Genomic DNA, 21,737 nt, shown 5'->3' on the forward strand with positions numbered 1-21,737 from the left:
AAAGTAGATAGTTTCCTTGGTGGTGGAATGAGGAAGTGCAGGAGTATATACAGAGAAAGTGTCACGGGCCGGAGGGCGGACTCGGGCAGGGCACCACACCACCCAGGCTGAAATCAGGGTTTGAGCTCTTTTATTTAGGTAGGCAGGGTGTCTGAGGCAGGCAGGCAGGGTGTCGCTGGCAATCCCCTGGCCCCAAGACAGAGTCGCACAAGGCTGGGTCTCGCCAGGCTGGGTCCCAGGCGGAGTTGCAGGCAGGTTGTCTCGGGAAGGCAGAGTTGCAGGCAGGGTTGCAGGACTGGTTGCAGGACGGGCCCCAGGCAGGGTTGCAGGACGGGCCCCAGGCAGGGTTGCAGGGAGGGTCAAGGCAGGATCTCAGGCAGGGTCTCCGGAAGGATCTCAGGCAGGGTCCCAGGCAGAATTACAGGAGGGGCCCCAGGCAGGGTTACAGGAAGGGCCCCAGGCAGGGTTACAAGAAGGGCCCCAGGCAGGGTTACAAGAAGGGCCCCACAATCCTTCAGCCCTGGGACCCAGTCGATCCTTCCTTCGAGCCTTCTTGATCCCTTGTGAATTCCCCGGCCCCGAGCAGAGCGTGCTGCTGGTCTTTATGGGGCCGGGTAATTAGCGGCAGCTGGCGCAGATTGCCAATTTGATCCAGCCGTGTCAGACCCTGATAGTACCCCCCCCACTCAATGGGCGCCTCCTGGCGCCCCACGGAGCCAGCCTGGGTGGGTGTGGTTCCCCGAGTCCATGGTGGCCGGGGAATTCACAAGGGATCAAGAAGGCTCGAAGGAAGGATCGACTGGAGGTCCTAGGGCTGAAGGATTGTGGGGCCCTTCTTGTAACCCTGCCTGGGGCCCTTCTTGTAACCCTGCCTGGGGCCCTTCCTGCCACCCTGCCTGGGGCCTGTCCTGCCACCCTGCCTGGGGCCCGTCCTGCCACCCTGCCTGGGGCCCTTCCTGCCACCCTGCCTGGGGCCCATCCTGCCACCCTGCCTGGGGCCCGTCCTGCCACCCTGCCTGGGGCCCGTCCTGCCACCCTGCCTGGGGCCCGTCCTGCAACCCTGCCTAGGGCCCGTCCTGGAACCCTGCCTGAGATCCTTCCGGAGACCCTGCTTGAGATCCTGCCTTGACCCTTCCTGCAACCCTGCCTGGGGGCCTTCCTGCAACCCTTCCTACAACCCTTCCTGCAACTCTGCCTGCAACTCTGCCATCCCGAGACACCCTGCCCGGGGCCCTGCCTGCAACTCCGTCTGGGACCCAGCCTGGTGAGACCCAGCCTTGTGCGACTGTCACGGGGCCAGGGAATTGCCAGCGACACCCTACCTGCCTGCCTGCCTGCCTGCCTGCCTGAGACACCCCGCCTACCTAAATAAAAGAGCTCAAACCCTGATTTCAGCCTTGAAGGTGTGGTTCCCTGCCCGAGTCGTCCGTCCCGTGAAAGAAAGTGGCTAGCAAAGAAGAAGTGGGATACTGAAAGGACTGAAGGGAACAGACAGGAGTACAGGGAGATACAAAGTAAGGTAAAAATAGAGGTAGCAAAGGCAAAACAAAGGGCCTACAACAGGGGTGTCCAAACTATGGCCTGCGGGCCGCAGTTTTTAATGACCTGCAGCAAATTCTGAAAATATAGTTGAATATGGCCCCTAGATGGTACTTGAGCTCAACTCTGTTGCACTACTCAGTTTCAACACTAGATGGTGCCAGTAACGGAAAAGGTGCTTCTCCAAGAAAAAAATTTACGAGTCATCAGAAATGGCAGCACCGAAGAAACGAAAGATAGCATGTGAGTGCAGAAGATTTCAAACATGGTGGGAAAATGAATATTTCTTCAAAGAAATCAACGGAAAGTGTGTCTGTTTGATTTGCAATGAAGATGTCGCTGGATGGAGAATAATGTCCGTCGGCACTATGAGACCAAGCATCAGAGCTACGCATTGTACACAGGTGCTGAACGAGCACAGATTTTCGAGCAAATGGCAGCTAGCTTGCAAGCTCAACAACAGTTTTTTTTTGTCATGCTAACAAAATACAGGAAAATCCCACAGCAGCAAGCTATGAAGTCGCTAAACTTATTGCCCAGCATGGCAAACCGTTCTCAGACGGTGATTTCATAAAGCAGTGCCTCATCAAAGTCACAGAAGTAATGTGCCCAGAAAAAGTGCAGGATTTCAACAACGTGAGCTTATCCAGAAATACAGTGGTGCGGAGAATCGAGGACTTGTCAGCTAACCTGAATCTTCAGCTGGGAGACAAAGCTTGTGCTTTTGATTTTTACTCGATAGGATGCGATGAGAGCACAAACGCCACAGACACTGCAGAGCTGTTAATTTTTTTGCGGGGAGTTGATCATTTTTGCTGTACGGAGGAGCTGCTTGATATGATGAGCCTAAAAGGCACAATGAGGGGGAAAATATTTTTGAAGCTGTGTCAGAGGCAGTTGAAAAGATGGGGCTTAAATGGGACAAGCTCTGTGGAGTAACAACAGATGGAGCTCCGGCCATGACGGGTGAGCGCAAAGGAATGGCATCCATGGTGTGCGTCAAGATAAAAGAGAGCGGAGGTGATGTGATGAACACTAGTTCGAATTATGTTGACAGTTTTTACAACAGAGGACTGTACCACAGGGAATTTCAAGCTAGCTCGCTAGCTCAGCCACAGCTCTGTGCTGCAGCGGTTTTATTCGCTGAGATCAGAAATCAACAAGTTTTTGAAAGAGAAGGGCCGACCTCACGAACTGAGTGACCCTCTGTGGCTGGCAGACCTGACATTTTTAGTTGATCTCACTCATCATCTGAGTACACTAAACAAGAACCTACAAGGCAAAGAACACCTGGTGTCACACCTGTATGCGCACATGAAAGCCTTCTGTGTAAAGCTCCGCCTGTTTGAGACACAACTACGAAGCTTTAATGCTGCACACTTCCCTACGCTGTCTGAAATCAAGTCTGCTTTTCCAAAGGCAGACCTTTCTGCTAAAAAGGAGAAATATGTATCTGTAATTACATCTCTCTGATAGAATTCAACCAGCGTTTTCAAGATTTTTCTCCTGACACTCCAGCCATTCTTCAATCCAAAGGACAGCATTACTGCTCCCACTGAGAGCAATGTTGTTCACATTATAGGTGAATTAGAAATACACACAGTAATCATGTGTCAATGTCACCTCTAGTGTGTGGTCCGAGCCTTTGCTTATTTTTCTGTATTTGGCCCTCACCAAAAAAACTTTGGACGCCGCTGGCCTACAAGGACCTGTATGCTCCGTCTGACAGTAAGGAGGGAGAGAATGATCTATATAGGTTGGCGAAACAGAGAACGATGGAATGGGTCCAGGTGATTATGATAGAGAGGGTAATGTATCGACTGATGCAAGCAGAGTGATGGGACGATGGAAAGAGTACTTTGAGGAGCTCATGAATGTGGAAAATGAAAGAGAGGCAAGGGTAGATGAGGTGACTATTGTAGACTATCAAGTAGTGCAGATTAGTAAAAGTGAAGTGAGGAAGGCATTGAAGAGGATGAAGAGTGGAAAGGCAGAGGATCCTGATGATATACCTGTGGAGGTGTGGAGGTGTCTGAGAGGAGCAGCAGCAGTAAATTCGCAATATGGAGGCAGAGGCACTTCTGCTGAGGCCTTGCTGCAGGGAAGGAGGCTCAAACTCAGCTCACTCGTCCAGGAAAGGATGTAGGGAGCTCTGATCATGTCCCAGTTCCTCCACCTTAAGGATTTGGGTGCCCCAAGCTCATTCTTTTTCAACCTGTAAAGATCTACTGCGCAGCGAAAACTAATGCTCCGCTTGAGGCTACCTATAGGAGATTGCCTACCAACCCAGGAGAAATGAAGACACCCTCCAAGAGGGTGTCAGTTATGCTAAACGTTTTATCGGGCTCTGCCAAATTAGCCATTTGGCTTATTTGGAAAAAGAAGGCCCGCGATCAAGGGAACGTGAGTCCAATGAATTACTGAAAAAAAAAAATCTGATTAAGACTTGCTTCTTAAGAATTGGATTCTGATTTGTATTCTTTCAAATCAGCAACTTGGGGACTTTATTTCCACTTTGGCAATAGGAGAAGTTTTGAGTTCTATAAAAAAACCATGGCGAGTTGATGTTCTTGTTCTGATTTGATCCCCTGCCACTGAGCTATACTGAGTATCTTTCATTGTTCTTGTTGAATGTATACCTGTTATATCCCAGCGTTTTAATAAAGGGAATTTTTAAACTCAACTCTCCTTCTCGCTGTAGAAGTGTGAGAGGGAAGCAGATATTGAAACCGTCTTTTTGGGCCATTTGGCCCACTTTTCCATTTGCATTTTTCTGACGTGCGCGTCCAGAATGAACTGAGCTCTGGTTGCCTTCCTGAAGTTGGAAGCGCTCATCCACCAGCTGATTGCTAGCGGCCTGGACATCGATGATATCTCTGTGCAGGTGCCCCCTGCCCCCCGTCCGCATCCTCAACATGGATCACCGTCTCTGATGTGCTGCTGTTCATTCCAAACTGTCTATTGGAAAGTGAACTAAAAAGGTTTGGAAAGGTTCAGTTAATGATGGCGGAATGAGTCTTATGAACCCGACCCCTTTGAATCAATGAGGACCCAGTCAGACAGGGCACATGCCGGAAACCCCGTTCTCACTGCGGAGCGGGTCGCAGCTAGAAACAAGGCTGCTTGATCAATGGCAACAGCTGGCATATGTGAGCTCCCAAGCTTTATGGGTGACATACATGATGAAACTACTGCAACTGGGACGGGAAGCCAGTTAGGTGAGGGTGAAGGCATGGAATGTAGTTCAGAGTCAGACCCTGTTTCAGTTAGCACAGTGATAAGGTAAGGACTGATCTTTACTCATTCGAGGACATAAATGTTTTCTTAGATGATAATTTCTATAAGAAAGTTGATGTCTCATACTATTTTAGTGACACTGATAATTTTATCAAGTCAGTCAGTGCCATGAACAAACTGCAAGATCTGCACCCCTTTGATGACAGGAAACTGTACCGCCTGCAGAAACAGGTCACACTTCTGAGAGAGATGAATGGTAGATCTGCACGGAAAAGGAAGTAAAAAACCATGTATCACTTGCTTTTTCTATCTTACTGTTCTGAAGATGGCTCATTGACAGACAACATGGTAGCGAACACAGGAACGGAACAGACTACGAGGTTGACGATCAGGATACCTAGGGCTCCATCAGCTACAGCAGGACACAGGCTCCAGAACTGAGTTAACAAAGGTTACTTCCACCCTTGGCCTGTAGATGAACCAGGGAAAGAAAGGGTGCCTAAAGAAGGGTCAACAGGGATGTCGCATCGACAGCTACTTTATGAGAAGCAGGCCAAGTCAGTCGACTGAAGTCCAGCAGCAGGACACACACCACCGTCTGCAGGACATCAATGCCCCTGTCTCAGAGGAGGAAGAGCTAAGCACAAGAGAGGAACCTGAATCCAACACAGCACGTCCAGCAGCAGAGAAGAAGCTCCCGGGGCGAAGGCCATTATGCAAGTAGCCAAAGACCTGCGACAAGTCACCGAGGAAGGAGATCAACACTGATCTCTGCAACATTCTAGAGGGGATCAAAAGTTCCACCATGAAGAATTTGGAGAGAATGGACAGGCTGATCTATGCCAATGGAGCGGAACGGTTTGGTTGTGGTCGAAAGCAAACAATCAAATAGAACAGTTCCTACCAAGTCCAGATGGCAGGCAGAAATAGACCGCCTAGTCAAGGAGAGGGCGCAGCTGAAGAAACAATGGCAGAAGGCCACAGAGGAGGAGGAGGAGGGAATAAACCTGCAGCAGGAAGAAATTCAGAGTAGGCTTACAACACTGAGGAGAGCTGAAAACCTCCACAAGAAGTGCAGAAGGAAGGAGCAAACAAGACCACGCTTCTACAAAGACCCCTTCCACTTTTTGGTGACTCTCTTCACAAAGGAAAAGAGTGGAAGTCTCAGTGTCAGAGGCTGACCTGGAAAAACATCTGGAAAAGACCTGCACAGATGACTGTCACCATGAAGAGGTTCCACTCCCAACTGACATGCCATCAGTCAACTCACCACAGCACGAGCTAGACATTAGCCCACCCAGATGGAGCGAAGTGGACAAAATTGTGCATAGACCAAGAGCCGCGTCGGCTCTGGATCCCAACGGAATACCATGCAGGCTCTATAAAAACGCACCAGATGTCCTGCGTTTCTCTGGAGGCTAATGAGAGTCGTGTGGCAAAAGAAGGAGATACCAACGTCCTGGCGGAGAGCTGGAGGGATCCTTATTCCTAAGGAAAAGAATTCATCAGAAATCTGCCAGTTTCGCCAGATCAGCTTTCTAAATGTTGAAGGAAAAATCTTCTTCAGCGTGGTCGCTCATAGACTGGCAGGATTCCTGAAAGAAAACAACCCGATCGACACCCCAATCCAGAATGCAGGCATCTTAGGCTTCTCCGGGTGTGTGGAGCATGCTAGTGTCATCTGGCATCTGGCAGATCCAGGTTGCCAAGAAAGAGGGAAAAGATCTTCATGTGGTGTTGCTGGATCTTGCGAACGCCTTTGGCTCAGTCCCTCACAACCTCCAGTGGACAGCCTTCAACTACTTTAGCATCCCACCAGCTCTCACAACCCTTGTAAAGGCCTACTTCAAGGACATTCAGCTCTGTGTGACAACAGTAGAGTACACCACAGCATGGCAACAGCTAGAGGTGCGAATCATGGCCAGCTGCACCATCTCCCCCCTGGCCTTCACCTTGGCCATGGAGGTCATCATACGGGCTTTGCGGTGGGTGGTTGGCGGACAACGAATAAGACCTGGACTGAGGCTTCCACCAGTCAGAGCCTAAATGGATGACCTTACAACACTAACCACAACCAAGGCTTGTACAGTACAGCTACTAGGCAAGCTCCAAGATAACATCGAGCCGGCTCGCATGACGATCAAGCCAAGCAAGTCCAGAAGCATTTCCATTGTGAAGGGGAAACTGTTAGACCACCGCTTCTACATTGGCAAGGAACCCATCCCAATGGTCTCTAAGAACCCTGTGAAGAGCCTAGGTCGTAGGTATGATGCCTCCCTCAAGGATAAAGAGCAAATAGAGCAGCTCAGGAAGGAAGTTGCCAGCAGCCTGGAGAACATTGACAGAACCCTGCCTTCGGGAAAGCAAAAGCTCTGGTGCATGCAATACGTACTACTCCCACGCCTCCTGTGGCAACTAACCCATATGAAGTTCCGCTCTAAAGGGTAGAAAAGCTGGAGAGACTGGTCAACTAGCATGCAAGGAAGTGGCTTGCCCTTCCCAGGTGCTTCAGCAGCATTGGGCTCTATAGCAAAGGGATGCTACACCTCCCTATTTCCAGTCTGGCAAAGGAGTACAGGTGCGCCTAAGTCAGATTGGAGATGATGCTTTGGATTCGAGCGACCCATTGGTAGCCCAAGCACCCCCCCATCCTTGCAACTGGGAGGAAGTGGACCCCGCTGGCTGCAACTGAACAGGCAAAAGCAGCCCTCAGACATCATGGGCCGAGTTCAGGAGGGGAGGAGTGAACTTGGGCTCGGGAAACAGCACATCAGCCTGGAGCAAAGCCAATCCAGCCCAGAGACGCAAGCTGGTGGTCCAGGAAGTTTGCCGGGAAGAGGAAGCAGGCACGCACAAGCTGTGTCACAGGCGAAGCAAGGGCAGGGGATGACATGGGAGGGAGTTAAGAAGCGGAAGACCTCCTGGAAAATATCTGTGGGCGATGGAGGCCTTCAGGGCAAGCTTTACCATCGGGGTGGTCTATGATGTCCTCCTTTCTCCTGCAAATTTGAACCAGTGGTATGGCGAAGACCCTATATGCCCTCTATGCTCAAGTCCAGCAACACTGAAGCACATCTTAGTGGGATGCAAGACCAGCCTCAAGGCCATTATACCTGGCGGCACAACCAGGTACTAAAATGTCTTGCAACGGTGCTGGAAACTCGCCGGACGAGCATGAACTCCCTTCCTCCCCCGTCATCCTGTTGGCACGCAACTCCATTCGTGCGGGAGGGGCAAGCCAGCCTTGCCCCCATGAGAACTGACCTTGGGCAACTCGACAGTGCACGGGACTGGAAGCTGCTGGCGGACCTGGACAAGAAACTTTGCTTCCCAGCTGAGATCGCATCCACAAACCTGGGACCAGACCTCATTCTGTGGTCATCGTCACTCAGGCTCGTCTACATCGTAGAGCTCACGGTGTCCTGGGAGGGTGCAGTGGAGGAGGCCTATGAACGGAAGAAGCTGAGATATGCTGAACTCTTTGTAGATGCTCAGCAACAAGGCTGGAAAGCAAAGGTTTGTCCAGTGAAAGTAGGCTGCAGAGGTTTCATAGCCACCTCAACATCTAGGCTACTCAGAGAGATGGGAGTACAAGGACACGTCCGCAGACAGGCAGTCAAGGACCTCTCCAGGCCTGCTGAGGAGCCAGTGGCTGTGGTTGAAGAGAAGATCCAACTTGGGCCTTCAAGTGAGCTGATGGCATCTAGGGAGGGAACCTGGGACACTGGGATTGACTGCTGAACCCTTTGGAGATGTCGTGGGCCAATCAGCGAAACATTTATGAGGGCGCTCACTTGATAACCCGAAGGAAGCCATCGCTCACTTGAACCCCACAGAGTCTCATCAGTGCCTTAGGTATGCTTTTATCAAGGGATGTCAACACCTAGTCCTACATAACAGATCTGTATCATGTCCAACATCTCACACTGGTGTCTCTCTTCCCCCATTCCTGTGGAGGGTGGTGGATGAATGCCCGGGCTGTTGGCTGATGGAGGAGCCTCTGCTCTTCAACCGTTTCCTGAGCTCCCTCTCGTTGTGTCCTAGAGGCCTGGGTCAGGATAGGTCTTACAAAGCTGGGTCACCTTATGCAGCTAACTCTGCAACTCTTGACTTTTGGATGCTGGATGCACTGCTTGTTAGGCTGATCATCAGGGTTATTGAGGAAATCAGGGACACTCTCCTTCCCTACCTTAAGTGCTTTGTGTCCGATTGTTCTTGCCAGGAGTGATGGAATAAAAACATCAACTGCAGGTTCCCCTCACTGACCATCCTGCTACGGGTCGGGGAGTGTGGGGGGGAGACCACATGCTGCTGACCTTTGGAACCCCAGGCTTGAAAGTGTTACAGACTACAGACATTATCTGTGGACCTGACGCCTCTGTGAAGAGGAGCTGGAGAGCCCTGTACAAGCCACCACTAGAAAAGCGAGCAAGGGGACCTCTGCTGAACATTTTGTCAGACTCTGCCAAGACTTTGCCATTTGATTGAACTGGAAAAAGAAGGCCCATGATAAAGGGAATGAGAGTTCAGTGAGTGTCTTAAAAGCACTGATTAAAACTCACCTAAACCTTCCTAAATGGTCATGTACACCTGTCCTTTCATTCTGGCTGATAGTCCTCAGTCACATAGTACCCCTGACACTTTTCTCCACCCATTCCAACCTGCTTGAACCCATAGTACAATGTTTTATTCCCTCATCAAAGTCAAACTGAAACTCCTTTTTCCTTAGATGTTCATAATTAAGGGCTGACATTTAAAGAACTATATGATTCAAACTCTTACATGGATTTTTTTTCTCTAAATTAACCATTACAACCTGATTTTACAATACTACAGTAGTGTACACAATTTGGAAACAGGAAACAGCTGGTGCTGTTAATGACCATGATAGCATATCATGCATGTTACATTTTCCATTCTCCCACAACCATTGAGGAAAAAGAACATGTTCCAGTTTTGCAATGTTAGAGATTTAACAACAGTGCCAGAGGGTAAACCAGTGGTTGCATTTCAAGCGATGCAGTCCAACCATCTATGCCAATAACAGTCACCAAATTCAGTGATAGGCTTTAACTAACTTGCCATGGATTTTACAAATTGAGCTAACCCATGAGGTTAGTTTCGCTGTGCCACAGAAGCTACAGACAGATTTACAAACCATCACCTCTGGTTCAATTATTTGATTAAATTTGCATAATGTTTGGGGACCAAGAGGCAAGTTTTTCCCCTGTTCGCTGAAGATAACATTACTGTCACACAAATGGAAGTAAAATAACGTTTTCTGGGTTTGCTGCTGAATTTACTGCAAGAACAGAAGGAAATAAGAAATTATACCAGTCTTGAGTAATTAAAATAAAATCTATTAAACAATGTGGTCCAGCTATTTTAGGGTTGGCTCTATGAATAGAGGAAAAACTTTATTCTGCATCCCTAAGGAATAGATGTGGCCCACAGCCAAGACTCTCTTTCGGTGAGCCTCCCGATAATACTGATGGTACAAAACACATGCCAAAAATGGCATTCCTTTCATTGCGTCTTGTTGCCCACCCACCTTTTTCCTCCAGGCATTTTCAGCATCTTGGAGCTGACTGAAGCGATCGGCCAATGATTTCTGAATGTTCTCTGATGATTTTTGCTTCTTTATCCAATCTCTTGTCTCACTGTAACCACTATTCAGCTCTGCCAGTCTGGAAAGGGACACAAACACCAAGATATTGTCTCTCATTTCTTCACACAGATTACAAAGTTTCATCTTTATTTTCTTTCAAACATGTTTGTGTTACCGTATGCAATGCAGAACCTAAGTTTGTTGCTTCTGTATCTATTTGAGGTTTATGAAACTTTACCCCAACATCTTTAAACTGGAACTTTTAACAATTCGCATTTCAAAACTGATCATTATTATCGAGAGACTTATCAACACTAGGAATTACGTGAAGATTCTTAGGTATCAAGACTGAATATTGTAGCTATACTTAAAAGATGAAGTAATCTGATCAAGACGAATGTAGATGGCATCATTACACTTTCCACATTTAAACCAAAGACCTTTGTTTGAGAGCAGATCCCAATCTTCCATCCAGGCTATTCTCCAGCTCTACAACATCCTCCGACACTGCAGAGGTCTTCTCTTTGCTGTCATCAGGCGATGGCGTCAGCATTCCCTCAAAATTCCCACAAATACTGCTGCAGCTGCTCTCTTTCCGCTCTCTGTCAATGCTGAGGGTTCCCCTTACGATATCATCTATATCGTAAAGTAATGACTCATCTTCATGTCCTCGATTGAAATCCCCCTTTAACTCTCCCCCCTCCTCTTCCTCCTCATTCTCAGGGCGGCTGAGGGTGATGCTGCTTTGTCTGACTAGTGTACACTCAGGTTTTGAGCCTTCATTTTGGTCACACTCTACACTAGTCGAACATTTTTTCTTTAAAATTCCCTTGATGTTCCGTGGCCCACAGTCTCGGCGTTGCAGTGAAGCAGGCTAACGGGGTGAAGAGTAAAAATTAATAGAAGTAATGAGACAGAAATTCAACACACACAAGAGTAATAGACTATGGATGATTAAAGCACTTTGTAAGTCTTGTCGAACTTTTTACTCTCAGTTCTTCTGCAATCTGGACATGAAGATGACTCTGGGGTGTGGCCGCTCATAGATGAGACAGTAAAATGTGAAAGATATGTGAAAAAGTTCACCAGTTTCAAAGAATTGGGATGGATTATTTTCCAGTTTGGGATTACAATTTTGTTAAGTTTCATGCTAGAAATAAAACATGAAGACACTAACTCAATACATATGCTGGATATAGAAGTGTTGCCACTATAATACAGTCAACGTCATAATCATTGCTAGAAGAAAAACTGAATAGAGATAATCCAGCATTTTACATACTTTTAGCAAACCAAATTTGTTTACAGACAGTAAGAAATGAGTTTGAAAAACACAAAAGAAATTATTAAAAAAAGAAAAAAAAATAACATTACTACTGTGTGTGTTTAGCTAGCCTTCGGCACTACTAAAGCAGCTGGAGCACAGCAGGCATCTGTTGGCTCCAAGGTGCGGGAGGGGTTGCCAATTTCGGTTTGGGACTTGTTCATTTATTTCTTATGATTGTGTTATGCAACAGTTATCAATACCATAGATGGACTGAATTTAATGAGGACAAAGTTTCCTTTATCAGTTTTACTGTATTACGAATGCAAACGAGAAGACATTAACGAAATAAGAATCACTTGTATAGCCTGAAATTAAGATGACATGAATAAAAAACCTTGTTTTCTTCCATTCCATCATATTCATGTTGCTCCTTCCACAAAGATTCATCTGCAGTCTCTTTTTCTTCTACTTCATTGCGATCATGAGGAGAGCTGAAAAATTGCAATAGAGAAGATGAAGAATAAAAAAAAAATTTTAAGACACAAGAATGCAGAACGATAGTGCAATGCATATCATGGAACAAGTCTTCCATATGTTATCTTGTTATCTTCTTATAATGTTTGTTGAACTTGAGCACAGTTAAGTCTTCAGATTATAAACTATGCCCAAGAATACAACAACAAAACTACTCTACTGCTGCCAGTCTCATGTGTCAATAGCTATTATCCATGAATGAAGAACTGCTGTCAGTATAAAAGGATTTGCAGAGGCAACAACCAAGACTAGCAGCATTTAGAACAAGTTGAGGCTGTACTTCTGTCCGTGAGGCATCACAAGAGATGCTTTGTTGAATTTTGTTTTGAATTGTGATAATGTGCATTACTGTTATTATATTGTATCCCTGTTCAAGTGAAAGAAAACTGCCCATCATCCAGGTTGTGATATTCCTATGTCTTCTTATCACACAGTGCAGTGGTTAAAGGTCCGAATACAGTCAGGCTTCACCTGCTACATGTATTGTCTGCTGCCTGTTTTTGCACGCCAATAGCCAGGAGTGTTAGTATGTAATTATACGAGAAGGGGTATGTAGTAATTTATTAAGCCCTATAACTTTATCTGGTTACCTTTAGGTTTCGTTTAATGTGGAGTTCTTTTCAATATCCCTTTGCAGGACTATAAACAAAGTAGTCTTCAGATTTGCATGGTGTATAGGAAACTTGGCAGAACTGAGCATTACATCAAATAACCATTATATGTTTAAATGTTCAAATCATTGCCAGGTCTAGCAATTGTTTTCACTTTCCTTAAAACTGTTACTATATATATATATATATATATATATATATATATATATATATACACATATATATATATACATATATATTTACAGTTAGTTACATAGAAGTGATAGATATGCTAGGAAAAATAGGACATCTACCTCGCAAACTTGGCTTCAGCTTCATTCTCATCACTGCTATTGTGTCTCACACAAGGACCATAACTTCCAGAGTCAGCAACGTCCAAATGCTACAAGCAGAAAAACAGGCTGAAGATGGCTCCTTAACATGTATAATAAAATTACTGTCCTACCTATCACCAATCCACTAAAGAAAATCGTTATGGCATAAAGCCCAACCCATCACTTGGGCAAGGTCATTAACCCTTTTAAATATGGGTCGAATAGCAGAGTGAAAGTAGGTGCAGTCAGTGAGCAAGTATCACCCTGAGTGAAGATGAATAGTTTTCTCATTTTTCATGGAATGTTAAAAAAATGAAGTACATAAGTCTTAGGTCACTAATGAGAATTTAAGTGAGAAAAGTAAATAGCTTTTCCTCAATAAGATGTGCATACAGCATGACTGTAGTTAACTGGGCCCAGAACTGACTGCAGCTGTTATTAGAAGAAATTATGTGTAACGCTTATTCTTCCATTTACATACAAATCAAATTGTAAATTGGAGGGTTCTTAAAAACAAAACTATCTTAGCCTGACTGACACAACTGCTAACACGACAGATTTTCAGACCTACAGAAAATGCAGCCTGAGGGAGACACAAATGTAGCCTGGGTGGGGCACAAATGCAGCCTCAGGGGGACACCAGCCATTTTCTTTTGAGCTGGTCCCAATCCCAGGTAAATGCAGATAAATGCAGAGGGATGTGGCGGGGGGAGCACCCAGCATAAAACTTGTGCCAAAACTAAATATGCAAAACAAAGAATATGCCATTCAAGGACAGGAAGCTAGTTGGTATCAGAAGATGATGTAGAGAATAGGATTGGATGGGGGAAGTTGATTTGCTGTGGCGACCGTTGAGTGGAGCAGCCAAAAGAAAAAGATTTTTAGACTTACACAAAATTTTTGTCAGCTCAGTTGGGATTTTTAAAACACGAACAAGCTGAGTTTATCTTGAGAAATTTCTACATACATCGCAGACATCCACTTTAGAAAGTAAATATGCTATTGGGCACTCATTTTACTGTCCGTTCCTTTTGTAGACAGTTACTCGATGGCCTTTAGAAGGGGTTGTATAGGAGAATGATATAAGAATTGTGAAAACTGCATTGAGGTCCCCAGAGGGGGGTGCTAGAAAGTGCTCCTACTGGGGACTCCCTTGTTTTACTGGGAGACTTCAACACTCACGTAGAAACCACAGTGATACTTGTTACTGAACCCTGCTATACGGGCTGTTCGGTCCCTGTATGACCGGTGTCGAAGCATTTTGCAGATGATGTTGTTCTGTTGGCGTCATGATCTCCAGCTCTCACTAGAGCGGTTTGCAGCAGAATGTGATGAGGATGAGGATCAGTGCCTCCAAAGCCGAGACCATAGTGCTCAACCGGAAACTGGTGTAGTACCCACTACAGGATAGAGAAGAGGTCCTGCCCCAAGTGGAGAAGTTCAAGTATCTCAGGGTCTTGTTCACAAGAGAGGGTAGGATGAAGCCGGAGACCGGCAGGCAGATCAGTGCATCGTCAACAATGATGCGCACTCTGCCTTCTGGTTCAGCTCCTTCTTCACCACGACAGACCAGTACAAAGCTCTCAATTTACTGGTCAGTCTATGTTCCTACCCTCACCTATGGTCACAAGCTGTGGATAGTGACTGAAAGAATGAGATAGTGGATGCAGCAGCCAAAATGAGTTTTCTCCGCAGGGTGGCCAAACTCTCCCTTAGAGAAAGAGTGAAAAGTTCAGCCAGAGTCGCTACTCCTCCGCATAGAGAGCAGTTAGATGAGGTAGCTTTGACATCTGGCAAGGATGCCTCCTGGGGGAGGTATTCTAGGCAAGTCCATCTGGGAGGAGGCTACAAGGAAGACCCAGAACACGTTGGAGAGACTATGTCTCTAGGCTTGCATGGGAATGCCTTGGGATCCCCCAGAAAAGCTGGGGCTGGGGAGGGGGAAATCTGGGCCTTTGCTCCAGCTGTTGCCCCCGCGACTCGACTTTGGATAAGTGGCAGAAGATGGTTGGATGGATGGATTGTTAATAAACACTTTTGAAACATATGTAGCCTGGGAAAACACAATAATCAAAACACTTTTAAAAGCACGGATTTTTATCTTAAAAAAAAACTGATACATTTTCAAAGTTTGGTCTTCCATGCTTCTCCAAGCACGCTGATCCCTTTTATTTTTCAATCCAATATTGTCTTAAGACCTCCATTGACTGTATTGCAAAGACATGAAAGGGACCCCACTGTACATCCAGGTGCATAAAATTTACTGCTGCAGGGAAGTGCTAGAAATTTAGACTTAGATATCGGTTAACCTCGCAGTTGTTGAACAAGTTAATACTAAGTAAAACAAAAAAGGTAAGAAGAGAAGAAAAACACTGATAATTACTTCCTTTGATAATTCACTGGAACCAGGGTTCACATAATGCAGCCTCAATGCAGCACGGGCCAGTGTCTCCCTGAGCCGGTCCCAAGCCCATAATAATGCAGAGGGTTGCTTCAGGAAGGGCATCCGGCGTAAAACTTTTGCCAAAACCAAAAATGCGAATCAACCGAATAACCAGATCAAACCGGTCAAGGCCCAGGCTAACAACGACCACCATTGGTACCGATGACCTACAGGGAACCAATGGAAACTGGGCTATTGTAGGTCAAAAGAGAGGAAGAAGGCATGTTCGGAAGCAGAGAGAAAAGAGGAAAGGCAAGAGTCTTGGACTGAGGGTAGGGACTTTGAATATTGAGGCGATGACTGGAAAAGATAGTGTTGTTGGTCGACATGACACAGCGAAAGAAAGAGGATATACTGTGTGTCCAGATGACAAGGTGGAAAGGTATTAAGGCAAGAAGCTTAAAAGCAGGCTTTAAGCTGTACTATCATGGAGCCGAGAATAAGAGAAATGGAGAAGGACTTATCTTGAAGGAGGTGTTTGACATTCTTTTCACCTCCAGAACATTCCTAACAGACAGACTTAAAGGTCTGAAACTGGAAATTGAAGGTGTGATGCTAAATCTTATTAGTGGCTATGCCCCGCAGGTGTGGTGTGAGTTTGAGGAGAGGGAGAAGTTCTGGAATGAGCTGGATAAAGTGATTCAGAATATCCCCAGAGATGAGAGAATGGTAATTGGTTCAGACTTCAATGGGCATGTTGGTGCAGGCAATAGAGGGGATGAAGAAGTGATGGGCAGATTTGGTATACAGCATAGGAACGCAGAGGGAGAGATGGTGGAAGATTTTGCAAGAAGGATGCAAATGGCTGGAGTGAACCCTATTTGCCAAAAAAGACATGAACATTGGGTAACTTATAAGAGCGTAGGTAGGAGCACCCAGGTACACTACATCTGTATAAACGAGGTAACCTGAAAGAGATCAGTGACTGCAAAGTAGCTGTAGGTGAGAGTGTAGCCAGACAGAATAGGATGCTCGTTTGTAGGATGACTCTGGTGACAAGGAAGATAAAGAGGACAAAGGCAGAGCAGAGGACAAAGTGAGAAAGGGCCTGGGTGGTCAGGGTGAGCTTCCAGATGATGATGGACAACTACAGCTAGTGTTATCAGGGAGACAGGTAGGAGAGTACTTGGTGTGTCATCTGATAGGAAAGTAGTTTCCTTGGTGATGGAATGAGGAAGTGCAGGAGTATATTAAAAGAGCTAGCAAAGAAGAAGTGGGATACTGAAAGGACTGAAGAGAACAGACAGGAGTACAGGAAGATACAACGTAAGGTAAAGATAGAGGTAGCAAAGGCAAAACATAGGGCATACATAGGGCACCTGTATGCTCAGTTGGACAGAAAGGAGGGAGAGAAAGGTTTATATAGGTTGGTGAAACAGAGATAAAGATGGAAAGGATGTAGAACAGGACCGGGTGATTAAGGATAGAGAGGGAAATGTATTGACAGATGCTAGAACAGTGATGGGACGATGAAAAGAGTACTTCGAAGAACTCATGAATGTCGAGACCACGAAGTAGCAGAGATTAGGAAAAGTGAGGTGAGGAAAAAAGGGAAGAGGATGAGGAGTGGAAAGGCAGTGGGTCCTGATGATATACCTGTGGAGGTGTGGAAGTGTCTAGAAGCAGTGGCAGTTTCTGATTAGATTATTCAACAGGATCTTATAGAGTGAGAAGATGCCTGAAGAATGGAGACGAAGTGTGATGGTGCCCATTTTTAAGTATGAGGGGGATGTGATGAATTGCAGCAACTACAGAGGGATAAAGTTGATGAGCCATACAGTAAAGTTATGCGAAAGAATAATGCAAACTAGGCTGAGAGTAGAAGTCAGCATCTGTGAACAGAAGTGTGACTTCATACCTTGAAAGAGTACTACAGATGCAGTATTTGCTTTGAGAATGCTAATAGAGAAGTACAGAGAGGGCCAGAGGGAGTTGCATTGTGTTTTTGTAGACCTTGAAAAAGCGTGACAGGGTGCCAAGATAAGAACTCTGGTATTGTATGAGGAAATCTGAGATGGCCAGTAAATATGTTAGACTGGTGCAGGACTTGTATGCTAGCTGTGAGACAGTGGTGCTGTGTGCTTTATGGGTAACAGAGAAGTTCAAAGTGGAGGTGGGACTCCACCAGGGATCAGCTCTGAGCCCCTCTTGTTTGCAGTGTTGATGGAAAGGCTGACAGATGAGGTAAGACAGGAATCTCCATGGACCATGATGTTTGCAGATGACATTGTGATCTGCAGCGAGAGCAGATAACAGGTAGAGTAACACAGGTTGTGTTTCTTTCTTGGCTTTTTCCTTCAGCGGTCACCACAGCGAGTCAACTGTCTACATCTAACCCTATTCTCTGTATCCTCCTCTCTCACATCAACTACCTTCATATCCTCTCTCACTACATCCATAAATCTTTTCCTTGGTCTTCCTCTCAACCTCCTCCCTGGCAGCTCTAATTCCAGCATCAGTATACCAATATATTTCACTATCCCTCCTCTGTAAATGACCAATGACAATCAGGCTAATAATTGATAAAATTAAAAGTGATCATGTGAAAACATGATATTTCTTGAGACTGTAAAGTATCATGATAACTTAATTTCATTCCATCCTTGACAGTGAAATAACAGACAGATAAGGCAGACAGACAGAAAACCTTTATACCAAAGAGAAATTTCAAATTTAAATAACTACCTTAAAAGTAGGCATCACAGAATTCATACGTTTGTCTTCCAAAGACTTCTTGTCAACTGAAAGAAATACAACGCAAGAACATTGTAGGGTCATTTGCTCAAAGAGTGCAGCGAATGACTTTGTCAGAGTTAGTAACATGTGATCATGAATACACAAGGTTTTTTGTCTATAATCATTCATCTCATGAAGCACACTGACAGGGACAAGAATTATCAAGAGAAAATCTGGTTTTAGCAAGAGCTTCACTTAGTTTTAACACATCAAAACTTCACTCAAGGATTATGAGCAAAAACACAAAGCTGCTCAGATATTGTTGTAAGAAGAGTCGATGAGTTGCTGAATATTAGTCAGCTAAGAGGCATTCATTAGTTTTCACAGGAATCCATAATCGTATCAAACACAGTGATCCAAAACATTGAAAATGTTGTAGTTATGGACTTAAACTGTATGATCCTTGGAAATATACACCTAATACATATGATCTATGAAATAATATGGTGATGCATTCTAATGTCAGATCTGAAAGATGAGGTTAGACAGGAATCTCCAATGACCATGATGTTTTGCAGATGACATTGCAATCTTTAATGACAGCAGGGAACAAGTGGAGGAAAATCTAGAGTGGTGGAGGTATGATCCTGGTTGCAGTCAGACAGAATATATATGTGTGAATTGGAGGGACCCAAGTGAGGCTACAGGGAGTGGAAATAAAGGAGGTGGGGATTTTAAGAACTTAGGGTCAATGGTCCAGAGCAATGGAGAGTGTAGAAAAGAGGTGAAACACCCAGTTCAAGCAGGTTGGAACAGATGGAGAAAAGCAGTGAGAAAAGAATACTAGCCAAATAGGTACAAGACAGCTGTGAGACCAGCAGTACTATATGGTTTAAGGACAGTGACACTAAGGAGGAAACAGGAAACATAGCTGGAGGTAGTAGTGATGTATGTATATATGTATATATAACATTCAACATGTCAAATACAGGAATTGTGAAGAACATTTCATCATCTCAATCAATCATTTTCAAGTATTCCTACACATACATGCCTACCCACATTGACATACATGCATTTCAAAAAAAGGTCCTTCTCAAAAAAATTGCATATTGAGATAAAGTTCATTATTTTCCATAATGTAATGATAAAAATTAAACTTTCATATATTTTAGATTCATTGCACAGCAAATGAAATATTTCAGGTCTTTTATTGTTTAATACTTTGGCATACTTTGGATTTTGGCATACAGCTCATGAAAACCCCAAATTCCTATCTCAAAAAATTAGCATATCATTAAAAAGTACTCTAACGAGCTATTAACCTAATCATCTGAATCAACGAATTAACTCTAAACAAGTGCAAAAGATTGCTGAGACTTTTAAAAACTCCCAGCCTGGTTCATTACTCAAAACTGCAATCATGGGTAAGACTGCCGACCTGACTGCTGTCCAGATGGACATCATTGACACCCTCAAGCAAGAGGGTAAGACACAGAAAGATATCTCTGATCGAGTAGGTGGTTCCCAGAGTGCTGTATCAAGACACCTCAGTGGGTCGACTGTGGAAAGGAAAAAGTGTGGCAGAAAACGCTGCATCCAGACCTTGAGGGAGCTGTGGAAGCAGCGGGCTGACTCTGGAGTAGAAACATCCAGAGCCACCATGCACAGGCGTGCGGAGGAAATGGGCTACAGGTGCCTCATTCCCCAAGTCAAGCCACTTTTGAACCAGAAACAGCGGCAGAAGCGCCTGACCTGGGCTAGAGAGAAGCAGCACTGGACTTGCTCAGTGGTTTTAAGTACTTTTTTTGGATGTCAGCAAATTTTGCTTGTCATTCAGAAATCAAGGTGCCAGAGTCTGGAGGAGGACTGGTGAGAAGGAAATGCCAAAATGCCTGAAGTCCAGTGTCAAGTACCCACAGTCAGTGATGCTCTGGGGTGCCATGTCAGCTGCTAGTATTGGTCCACTGTGTTTTATCAAGGGCAGGGTCAATGCAACTAGTTATCAGGAGATTTTGAAGCACTTCATGCTTCCATCTGCTGAAAAGCTTAATGGAGATGAAGATTTCATTTTTCAGCACGACCTGGCACCTGCTCACAGTGCCAGAACCACTGGTAAATGGTTTGCTGACCATGGTATTACTGTGCTCAACTGGCCTGCCAACTCTCCTGACCTGAACCCCATCGAGAATCTTTGGGATATTGTAAAGAGGAAGTTGAGAGACACCAGACCCAACACTGTGGACGAGCTTAAGGCCATTATCGAAGCATCCTGGGCCTCCATAATACCTCAGCAGTGCCATCGACTGATTGCCTCCACGCCACGCCGCATTGGAGCAGTCATTTCTGCAAAAGGATTCCTGACCAAGTATTGAGTGAATAACAAAACATAATTATTTGAAGGTTGGCTTTTTTTGTATCAAAACACTTTTTTTATAGGTTGGGTGACATATGCTAATTTTTGAGACAGGGATCATCAATATTAAAACAATAAAAGGCTTGAACTACTTCAGTTGCGTGTAATGAATCTATAATATATGAAAGTTTAATTTTATCATTACATTATGAAAAACAATAAACTTTATCACAATATGCAATTTTTTTGAGAAGGACCCATATTACTAACCCAACAAGCACCCAAAGATACTCCTTTCAAAGAAATTTGCTGTTATACCCATATGACATATGACATAACAGCCAACAATTGTCTAATTTCCCCTTGGTTTTGTCTTTGTTGTAAGATACTTCAAACTAAGTTATAATAGCTGTTGGCCTAAAATAACATTCTAATTCAACTTCTGTGATAAAACACTTTCACAGGTAGACATGCAAATGCCTCTGGCCACCCTGTCATAGTTTTAATATAGTTTGATATCATCAAATAAACAGAACCTTTCTTTTACACAGTTAAAATCAAAGCTAACAAAATGGTAGTAAAATTGTTTCTTTCACTGTTCCCACATCAACAAACCAAGAGTATTTTGTGATGTCCTGTGTTTCAACACAAAATTACTAAGTAATATCTATTTCTGAGAATATTGAAAATTTGTCTGATCTTTTAATTTCTTTGTCTTACCCGTTGGCCCATCTACGCCATCAGTTGCTCGCAGTCTAGAGAAAAGAGAGACAAGCAGTCACTAATGTAGTTAAATTATGACAGATGAAAGGGAACAGTTACAATACATAGAACTGAACAGCTAAGTCACAAAAATAGCTGATGTATTACAAACCTATTCAGAAACTGACTGCAGAAACATATTAGATGTGATGATGAACATCCTTCTGAAATGAACTACATATTCAAACCCAGCTTATCTGCATTGTTGATGCTATAACAGCAGAGCACACACACACACACACACACACACACACACACACACACACACACACACACACACACACACACACACACACACACACACACACACACACACACACACACACACACACACACACACACACACGTGTAGCACAAGTCATGGCAATTCCAGACTTCCTCTGTGCTCTG

At 44.9% G+C, this 21,737-nt stretch overlaps 1 protein-coding gene and 1 pseudogene across 5 annotated transcripts in view; one reads left to right on the forward strand and one right to left on the reverse strand.

Annotated features, from left to right (window-relative positions):
• The window catches only part of LOC147215100 (uncharacterized), a 114,719-nt pseudogene that overhangs the window by 46,793 nt on the left and 46,189 nt on the right, over nt 1–21,737 (forward strand). The window contains exon 3 of the transcript XR_015104229.1: nt 3,347–3,559. The product of XR_015104229.1 is annotated as an uncharacterized LOC147215100 (transcript). The remainder of the gene's footprint in view (nt 1–3,346; nt 3,560–21,737) is intronic.
• LOC147215101 (supervillin-like) overlaps nt 1–21,737 on the reverse strand; it is a 65,205-nt gene that overhangs the window by 21,368 nt on the left and 22,100 nt on the right. Inside the window, exons 3-8 of one of the 4 annotated variants that reach the window (XM_086140109.1) lie at nt 21,306–21,340; nt 18,239–18,294; nt 13,090–13,178; nt 12,046–12,142; nt 10,825–11,258; nt 10,328–10,463 (exon numbers count right to left, since the gene is read on the reverse strand). In XM_086140109.1, coding sequence (XP_085996235.1) covers nt 10,328–10,463; nt 10,825–11,258; nt 12,046–12,142; nt 13,090–13,178; nt 18,239–18,294; nt 21,306–21,340 — 847 coding nt within the window. Of the gene's footprint in view, nt 1–10,327; nt 10,464–10,824; nt 11,259–12,045; nt 12,143–13,089; nt 13,179–18,238; nt 18,295–21,305; nt 21,341–21,737 lie in introns of those variants that run through there. The other 3 variants (XM_086140110.1, XM_086140111.1, XM_086140112.1) reach the window with 3 other exon arrangements.

The sequence above is a fragment of the Fistularia commersonii genome, chromosome 32 (genome assembly GCF_037954325.1).
Source record: "Fistularia commersonii isolate RoL2024-O1a breed Wild chromosome 32, RoL_Fcom_v1.0, whole genome shotgun sequence".
NCBI lineage: Eukaryota > Metazoa > Chordata > Actinopteri > Syngnathiformes > Fistulariidae > Fistularia > Fistularia commersonii.